We start from the raw sequence: 10,569 nt of genomic DNA on the forward strand, positions 1-10,569 counted from the left end.
TGATTCGACTGGCGCGGCCCTTCAGCCCGCGCTTTTCGATCGGAGTGGGACTCGGTGGACGCGCGCGAGACGGCAACGTCACACCTCATACTAAAGTATCTAACAAGGGGAACGCACCGCACGGGTTGAGAATTTCAGTTTGGGATCAGCCTTCGTGTGGTGGTAGTGTACCCTTAGGGTGTAAATATATTAAAGTCATAGGGCGCACTATCCAGTCAATTCCGAGAAAAAGCGTCCCAAAGTTTTCCAAGTAGTTATATATATGAAAGTTTTCTTACCTGTTATTTGATGATTATTCGGATGAAAAACAAAAAAGAAAAGAATGGCAACGTATAGGGATCGAACCTGAGACCACGGGCATGTAAGTCGGACACGCTACCGCCTTAACCAAATGACCGGTTGAAAGTTTTACCCGGCAAGTAGTCCAGCCGGAAGTCTGCCGCCCGGCGAACATCAGCCCGCGTTTACCGTAATAATTATCCGCCGAAAACAACGCGTCGTTATCACCACCCGGGGGCGAACGACGCAATTACCGCTAGACGCTTGGGTATAAAAAGGCAGCATTTCGGCATCTCATTACCAGAACGATTCCTGAATCCTCTCGAGCAGTACGCTCCGAGCCGATACCAGAACCGATCCTAGAAACTCGCATACAAACAAAGGAACGTGAGATTGACGCGTACGCAGTCTCCGCCGAGCATTCTCGGTCTCCTCGCCGCCTGCGAAATCCTATCTAAGTCCGACCTCATCCAACGATAGCGGAGAGTTCGCCGCTATCTAAGATTCGGTCTAAGATCCGACCGCTACCGCTAAACGGACCGTGGGCCGGCGAGTTCGCCGCTCCGTCAAGACTCCTCGACGCCCGATAGCCATCCTCTATCCGCGTACGGAAGTAAGGGACGGAGAGTTCTCCGCCCGATCGAGGGTTCTCGATCTCCGGTCGCATCCCCCCGCACACGTGGGAATACGCGGATAAGAACACGCGAACGCACCGACACGGTTTTACCGTGGTCCAGTATTATAATCGCGCCGATATACGTAATCGAATCACCCGATATAATTCCACGCGCCGTCAAAATAAACACGGCCTTGCCGTACACACGCCGATCGACCGCGCCCGATTTCTTGCGCATTTCGCGCACCGTCAAAATAAACGGCCTCGCCGTACGCCGCCGAATAGCACGAGCGGTTCGATATATCGAACGTCGCGCACCGAATAACGAACGCGAGATAAATCTAACGCGTTGCATTATCCGACGCGCGTTAGATCCACGCAATATCGTGTAACTTGACCATTGCCGAAAGAGGCGAATAAAGACGCTACCTTACATCCTAAGCTTTCGTGTGTCTCACCTTTCACGAGCCCTGATCCCGACCGAGTTTATCCGCGCGCTCGCGAAAGCGACCCCGTTACAAAATTAAGAAAACTTTCTTATATATAACTACTTGAAAAACTTTGGAACGCTTTTTCTCGGAATTGGTTGGATAGTGCGTCCTATAACTTTAATATATTTAAACCTTAAGGGTTCACTACCACCACACGAAGGCTGATCCCAAACTGAAATTTCCAACCCGTGCGTTCACCTTGTAAGAACGGCTATTTTTACATGGAATGATTAAAAAAGAGGCAAATAATGAACATTTTTTACTTATATTAAATATATAATGCAATCAAAGAATTTACCTCGAGAAACAATTAATCAGGTATAAAAGCAAGAATAATTTGCTTCATTCTTTAATCTTACTATGGCTGCGTTCCGATATTATTGCCACTACTGAAAACGTATAGTTTACGGACACTATAGATTTTCAATACTGGCAATAATATCAGAACGCAGCCTGTATAGATGATAATATGTAATAATTGACAGTAAATGTTAGGTAAGATCCGGTTTGCAATTGTCCGTATCTTATATGGTGCGCATCAGCGCATAAATCAATAAGAATTATTTTTAGAAAATATCGCAAATAGCGATGATGGTTCAAATGGCGCGGACATGTTCTCGGTTCATGATCTTGATTTTACTTTTAGAAAAAAGGTGCAAATGCTAAGGTATAAATATGTGAAGAACAAAGATGCTGAGTAAGAGTTTTGAAGTTGCAACGATTTTATATAAATGCATTTTACGAAATATAAAGAATATAATAGTTTAAAATAAATATTACTCTTATAGTAATTTATTTGTATTATAAATGATTTAAATGTCTTGGCAGGTATTTTGTTTGTTTATTAATTACTAGATATATCAAAATATGATGTACACATAGCTCTAATGATCATGACACGTAATGGTAATTACGCAGTGGTAAAAAAAAACTAATAATAGTGAAGAATTATTTCTTTGACCTTTTTTAACGTTTAAAATTTATATTTGTTGAAAATTAAGTATATTTTTATAATTTTCATTCTATGCACGTTGCGCAAAAATGTTCATACATCATGATATGTATTTAATTAAAAATGCGAAACTGTATTTATTATTTTTATGTGCAGCATTTTATGTAAGCAATTTACTATTTTCTTTAACTCATAATTAATTTTTGTACGTATAAATACAAAATATAGCTGCATGTAGAGAAAATTGAACAAAAGAATCTTTAAACAATTTAAAATGGTTGTGTTCCCATATATTCGTAATCGATCTGGATTATACTGGTTCGGAAGACAGTATTTTATTTTTACTTTATATGTTATATATTTTCCTCAGAGATAATCTTCTTCGATTAACATTTTGCAGCATAATATTTTTAACAATTCTTTGCAACATTAACAATTATAATATTTTATAGAAATTCTGTGAGAGACAGAGCCTTACAAAGCGAATAATGAAACTTGATAATAACTTTAGAAGTAGCGCTGAAAATTTAGAAATTTACATATATTTTTTAGAACATTAACAAGTATTAAATAGAGCTTAAATAAATTTAGAAAAAAATTAATAATAAGATAATAAAGAATACATTTTGTACGTAAAATCTTGAACTAATCTTATTAAAGATAAAAAAAAGACCAATATCTAATACTATAGTAAATTCTCGAAAATTATGAAATTATAATTAATTGTTAATGAACCGTTTGTGTGCGTGCGTGCGTGCGTGTGTGTGTGTGCATGTGTGTCTTGTTCTGCGATAAATTTTTTTTTGCACATTGCAACATTAGAGTTTAGTCTCACCGGACGAATCTTTCTCATCTTTTTGTTCGCAAGAACTCATCTTTTTCTGTATAGGCATCTTTTCTAATGTAATGGTGGATGTCAAAATACTCGACGATGTTGCATTTGTTGCGCATGAATCTTCTGAAAACAAACCGCAGCCGAATCGCTTCAATAACATCCGCACGATATGCTTTTTCCACACAAAGATAATAAAGAAGCAGAGATTCTGCAGAGTGTTCAAAAGACTAGAGCATACAGTATGTATAGAGATACGAAACATATTATAAAACACATATACAAACAACATGAATGTGTTTATGGACAAATCTATTCCCATTATGATAAACAGCAGGATAAATAGCTTCCGATACAGATTGAACCTGGAAACAAACACGTACACATGTATATATGTATACTTATATGTATATGTATGTATAAATTAACAATTATAAATACTATTAATCATGTTATCTCTAAAAAGTAATGGAACAAATTACAATCTTAAGAAAAAAGAAAGAGATAGTTATAAATTTTTTTAAGAAATTTTCAAAAGATGTGATTTCCTTTATGAAATAAATGCACACATATACATTCATTAATTTTATTCTCACTATTCGTCACATTTCGAGAATTGCAGACTTTCTCAGAATAACACGTACACGATTGAAATGGCAGCAATACACCATTCAAAAAAAAATAAGGAATATTTTTCATGCTCTGAAAATTGAGCTGTTTTCAAAGCGCTGAAACTCGACAAAAAATTATCGTAGATAAAAAATTTTATAAACATTTTAAAACTTTAAAGTTTTGCGGGCAATTAAGAGGCAAACGCGGACGATAGTGTGTTAGTTGCATAGAAAATAATTTTTCTATGGAACTAATTACTGTGCACGGACACGAAAATTTACTTGGTCCTATACCAAATGAAAATTAATCTCAACTAAAGATTTAATCGAATTTGATGACTTTAAAACAAAGCTTGTATCTTTTTAGAAATGTTGTCGATACTCGGTGAAAAAGTATCGCAGACATAAAATTAAAATAGCATTTTAAAACTTAAAGTTTCAAACTTTGACGTGATACCGATAATTAAAAAAAATTTTTTACCTTTCTTATTTTTGAAAAATACAGGTTTAATTACAAAATCGCGTAACCCGGCCAAAAAAATTGTAGAAAGATTTTAAAAAAACGTTTTGTAGACAATGTTATAGTTTGTGTAAGAAATTATAGTGCGTTAAAGTTCAAGAAACTTCAAGATTCAGAATGCTTTTTTAACTTTTTGTCTACCATAATTTTTCGCCAAATTTTAGCGGTTTGAAAATATTCCAACTTTTTAGCTTATGAAAAGTATTTTTTATTTTTTTAGTAGTGTATAGTTTTTTTAAAGATTATGTAAGCAAAAAAATAAAAAAGGAAGAATAAGCACACAAAAAAGGTGTCGCTTACAAGTAATCATCTCTTTCTTCTATCAGGAATGCAGATCCATCGATTATGTAATACTGTTAGCAGAGATATTGGCAAAAATATGTCGACAAAAATATCATTAATAAGATAGATCATCACACAATGATGCAAAAATATTTGAATACAGACCATTTCTTACTGTCATTATATCTCTTGCGTTCCGAATCTGGCAAACAATTGTTTATTTCCTTTCCGTAACGCCCGATCTTCAATGCCGTAGAGATGGATAAGCAAATGCTACTAATAACGCAGATACTTTTGGGCCCGTGATAATACAACATATACGATTCAATCCCTGTATGAAATATACAAAAATTTATTATATTATTTCTCTCACAGTGTATTAAAATGCGGCGTTGATAGAATTATCTGTAAAAGACGTCCATTTACCATAGAACCAGCAACCTCCTTTACGAAAATTCGGTTGCAAAAACTCCGGCAAATTTTTGGAAACAAATTCCATAATGACACCGATAATAGCGAAGATAAAGGGCAAACCCCACGCAAAGATCACATAAAACACCAGTTTTTTTTTGTCTTGTTGTCTGACGTTTCTTTGTAACGAACAGAATCCTCTGCAAAACGCATTTTACACATTATATTTATGTAATAATAGATAAAAAAATCAACGTAAATGCACGTTAATATAATGTTTGTTTTTGATCGAAACTTTCTCGAAAAAGTCCGTTCTACGAAAAAAAATAAACTTACATAATACAAGAAACCACTAGACTGTCATGAAAAATAGTTTAATATTTGTATAATATTAAGAAACTACCATATATTTATATGTATATCTATATACCATTAAGTGTACAGACGCGCTAATAGCAATCTAAATTTTAATTTAGTTGTACAAGACAAATTTTTGATAAAAAAAATTAGAAATGGATTGTTGTTCAAAAGTTATCGTGCATTGCTTTATTGTTATACATGAAAGAGAAAAAAGATGAAATATTAGGTTTATAAAATGTTCAAAAAAATTTCAGGGAATGTCAATAATAACAGCAATAGGCGCAGAGTACAAAACTATCAAGTAGGAATACTGGCAGATAAGAGCCAAGACGCGGGTATTGGTGCGCAAACTTATTATTGTTAAATTTTATTAACAAATGTGCATTAGAAACGTTTTGGACCGTTTTTTAATCATCTTCAGCATGGGTATACAAATATAAAAATTAAATTGGAATTTTAAAACTTGACATGCACAACAGTTGTTGTTGCAGTCAAATTTTAAAAGTCATCATTATATAGTAAACCATCGACGATATACGTGTGGTGATGGCGTTTGAACGTTGTCCATTAATATACGTTCTACGCAGGTCTTAGTGAGCCTGGCTTATGATTAATAATTTTAATTTGAAATTTGCAAAAACAAACGTTGTGCATGTCAAGGTTTAAAACTTTAATTTAATTTCTACATTTTTATACCATGCTGAAGATGGAGCAAAAAATGGTGCGAAATGTATATTTTTAATGCACATTTGTTCATAAAATTTAACAATAATAAGTTCGCGCAACAATACCCGCGCCTTAGCTCTTATTTGCCAATATTCCTACTTAATAATTTTTAGGGAAAAATTATTACGTTATATATATTGTGAATTATTATTGGATCAGATATAATAATATTTTATAATGTTCATTAATTAATATGCCATTTTTGCTTTTAAAAATTTAATTGGATTTCACAAAATAAAAACTATATAATCGTTTGAAAACCTTCATGCAATAATAGAGATTTTCCGAGAAACAATTTATTTGAAATCATAATTATTATGTTTATACTCGAAACTTATATTATCACAAGCCAGATAGTTGCTTACACTGTCCCACAACAACATTAACACGAGAAAAAATTCCGTTTTATTAATTCAAAGTGTCGTATTATTTCCCGTCTTTTGTCTTTACGTTGTCCACAGTATTGTATATAACATAAAATACGATTATTTATATTACAGAAAATTATTTTATCGCGTCGTGTTGTACAATACATGAATCAATCATATAAAGATAAGTTAAGATGAGGCAAGTTAAAGATAAACTATAATATATAAAATATTTGACAATTTACCTAAATGTCCACCACATGTCGAAACTCATTATAATTAGCCAGAAAGAGCTTGCCAAAAAACAAAAGTAGGTAAAAAAAGCTAAAAATAAAATTAATAACATGTTAATCATTGAGCGCGCTTTAAAATGTACATGAGAGACTTATAGTTACTACCATGTTTCTCCGTTTAAAGATAGATTTATTCTAACTATTGTATTTGCACTAAAATTTTATAGCAAAGATATATTTCATAAATATGTACTGATAGTAAATTAATTGTAAGTAAGATGTCGATTCAAGATATAATAATAAATCAGAAACACAAAAAAAATGTAATTATTTAGACCAATTTAAATTAGTTATATGATAAAGTGCATCTCAAATTTATCATTCACTAAATTTCATATTAATTCTTGCATTTTTAACAAAACATATATTCAAGTTAGTACCGATTGTAATACAGACTGAATGATGTACAGCATCCGCTTTGATTAGAATTTGCACAATGTCAAATATGTATGCGATAAAACATGCACCGCTGTAATTGCGCAACATGAAACCGTGTACATTCCGGAGCTCTGGCAATATGGAATATACTAGAAATATTGATATCAAAAGTGATATAGACACTATTTTAAAGCTTATAGCTGAGATAACATAGACATAATATTTAACATTTTTATTATACTCTTTAATCGACAAGATCTGATTTTTTCGGTTATATTTAAACTTGAATTTATTATAATATTTATCATACTCCATCATCATTTTAATAATTTCTGAACAGTAAGTCATTGCGTACTCATCCTCGACCACAGCGAGACAATATGATGTCGATTTGGCAAATATTCCATAATAAGATAAATAGAGAGAACCATTGGCAAAAAATTTGTAATTGGTCTCATTATAATCGGAACTCCAAAAACGATGTTCACCCTGGCACGGATCATGGACGACCAGCGGAAACAATTCGTCCACTGTCTTATTTTCGCTCTGCGACGAATCGTTCGTGTATCCGTACACATACGGTAAGATGTATTTATTTCCTTCAGAAAGGCATTCATCATCAACTAGACGATCACCGAGAGGACAGCATAGCAGAATGCAAGTAATATTGAAGAAGCACATTTCGTACGGAATGATGTTACTTATACTGCTATCTTTACTGGAGTTTTCGTAGAACTCGTGCGACGTGGAATCGTTTTTGTATTCTATGCTCATCAAGTTTTCATAAATTTCGTGTGACGTGAAGTTGCTTTTATGGTTGGCGTTTGTTGAATTCGTGCAAGGTTCCATCCGTATTTGCTTATCATCTTCATGATTCTGTATGGAGTGCGTACCGAGTTTAAATTGTATCGGGTCATCATCCTCGCTGCTCGTAGAAGTGGTGCGAGATTCATACTGCATATCTTTGTACTGCGTAGTATTGGTAGACTTTTTGTACGAATCATATAGCAGTGTTTTCATTTCGTCGTCATAGTTTGTCGTAGAATCCGCATCTATCTCATGTCATACTGTCGAATTATCATTTTTCTCTTTATTGCTAGTGAAATTTTGTTGAGATTTCGATAACGAAACAACGAAGAAAAAAAGAGCGCAATACCAAAACAAATTTTTCAAATTTTTTCCACACATCCTTGTTTTTTTGACGCGTTGAATTTATACCTGGAAAATACATATTTGATTTCTTTTTTATGGTAATTTCATAGAACATTATTTAGATGTTCTATTACAACGATATGCGAGCTGCGGCTTAAAAAATATACTAATATTGTTAGTCCGCGATGGTTTATTTGGAACAACTCATTTATCTTCGTACTGCGTAGTATTGGTAGACTTTTTGTACGAATCATATAGCAGTGTTTTCATTTTGTCGTCATAGTTTGTCGTAGAATCCGCATCTATCTCATGTCGTACTGTCGAATTATCATTTTTCTCTTTATTGCTAGTGAAATTTTGTTGAGATTTCGATAACGAAACAACGAAGAAAAAAAGTGCGCAATACCAAAACAAATTTTTCAAATTTTTTCCACACATCCTTGTTTTTTTGACGCGTTGAATTTATACCTGGAAAATACATATTTGATTTCTTTTTTATGGTAATTTCATAGAACATTATTTAGATGTTCTATTACAACGATATGCGAGCTGCGGCTTAAAAAATATACTAATATTGTTAGTCCGCGATGGTTTATTTGGAACAACTCATTTCTGTCCCAGCCCTAAAGATGGAAGGAGCTGCTTTTGAAGGATCTGTTCTCGTGAATGCATGTCAGAAAGTGAATTGATGTCGATAAAACAGCACTTCGATATAACGAGTTACGGAAGGGCCAAAAACACACGGTGATATCGTGATAGCGATAGGGGCGGTCGTTAAACTTTTTGAACGATATTGTTTTATTTCTTTCTGGACGTGTCCTCTATAAAAAAAGTCATGTAGACGCGTGAAATAAGCGTTTTGAGTCGATATGTATCGCACGTATTGTGGTAAGCGCAATGACAGAACCAATCAGCATCGCGGAAAGCGACAACAATACACTTCGAGATTTTCGAGTATCGACTTTACATGCCTTTTTTTAGATAGGATTATTTATTAATATAAACGATTTATTTAATATTAATATAAAACGTTTCTTATAATATATATATTACTTATAAACGATACATTAATATAAACGATTCATTTAATATTAATATAAATGTTTCATTTACAGTTAAAGAAAAGACGAAGAATAGGCGAGAAAGAGAGAGGAAGGGAGAGAAAGAGAGAGAGAGAGAAAAACTGAGAGAGAGATATCTAATAGATGAACAAAATATCTATATCTCTCGAATGACTACCGAAGATATCCACCAGATATCCACGTGAAATCCACATATCCATGTCCACCACACAGATACCGAAAATATCCATTAGATATCCACGTGGAATCCACATATCCATGTCCACCAAACAGCTACCGAAGATATCCACTTGATATCCACGTGAAATCCACATATCCATGTCCACCACGCAGCTATCAAAGATATTTATTAGAGATTTACGTGTTCATTTACTTACCGCTATGCGGCGCACTATACACTTTCTATATCCGTATTCAAGTTCTTGTCATGAACGTATATAAAGTCTGCACAATGCGGTTAATAACATCGTAATTATTTCTATCAGTTTAACTTCTGATACGATTCCCGTACCGAGGAATTCAGATATTGAACTGATTTTTAGAAAATCGGACAGATAAATAATGTTCGATTTTCACTTATTCGGACAATTTATGTCCGAATAAGCCAAAATCGTTCGTTATTATCTTATTTAAATTATTGAAAATATAAAAACGAAGAATATGATAATATTATATATGATATTAGGCAGTTATATTTGTTTATTTTATGACGTATATGAAGTATATCATCATACTTATTGTTACATATATTTTGATTTTATAATTATTAATTTAATTATTTTATGAATTATTTATCATAATAAAAGGCGCGCGCGCGTAGCGCGCGCTTGAGTTGATCTAGTAATTTAAAAAATGAATGACATGCGTGAATGCTTGATTTTTATATTTGATTTTAAAAGCTTTTAATTGTTTTATAGTTTAATACACACATATATATGTGTGTGTATATATATACAGGGTGTCCGGTAAAGATTGTGCCAACGCTCGTGAGCGGCTAGAGCACAGTAAACTGAACAGAAAAGTCCTGTAACATTTTTTTATATAACGCGTAATAAAGGAATTATTATTGAGTAAAATCTGGTCAATTAGCGCCGATTTTTAGCCGGACGCACGTCGGTGAGCCGCCCGCCTGATAGTATGCGGCGGCGCACACTTCACAGCGCGGGGCTCACTGACGTGCGCCCGGCTAAAGGTTGGCGCTGATTGGCCAGACTTT

General features: G+C 33.7%; 1 protein-coding gene across 1 annotated transcript; it reads right to left on the reverse strand.

Annotated features, from left to right (window-relative positions):
- Positions 1–3,156: 3,156 nt before the first annotated feature.
- Positions 3,157–8,307, reverse strand: LOC115245353 (G-protein coupled receptor Mth2-like). Its single transcript, XM_029823636.1, is given in 6 exon segments — positions 3,157–3,535; positions 4,749–4,914; positions 5,010–5,194; positions 6,694–6,772; positions 7,122–7,318; positions 7,394–8,307. Coding segments are annotated over 6 exon segments (1,920 nt in total).
- Between the last annotated feature and the right edge of the window lie 2,262 nt (positions 8,308–10,569).

The sequence above is a fragment of the Formica exsecta genome, unplaced genomic scaffold (genome assembly GCF_003651465.1).
Source record: "Formica exsecta isolate Colony F162 unplaced genomic scaffold, ASM365146v1 scaffold957, whole genome shotgun sequence".
NCBI classification, from domain to species: Eukaryota; Metazoa; Arthropoda; class Insecta; order Hymenoptera; family Formicidae; genus Formica; species Formica exsecta.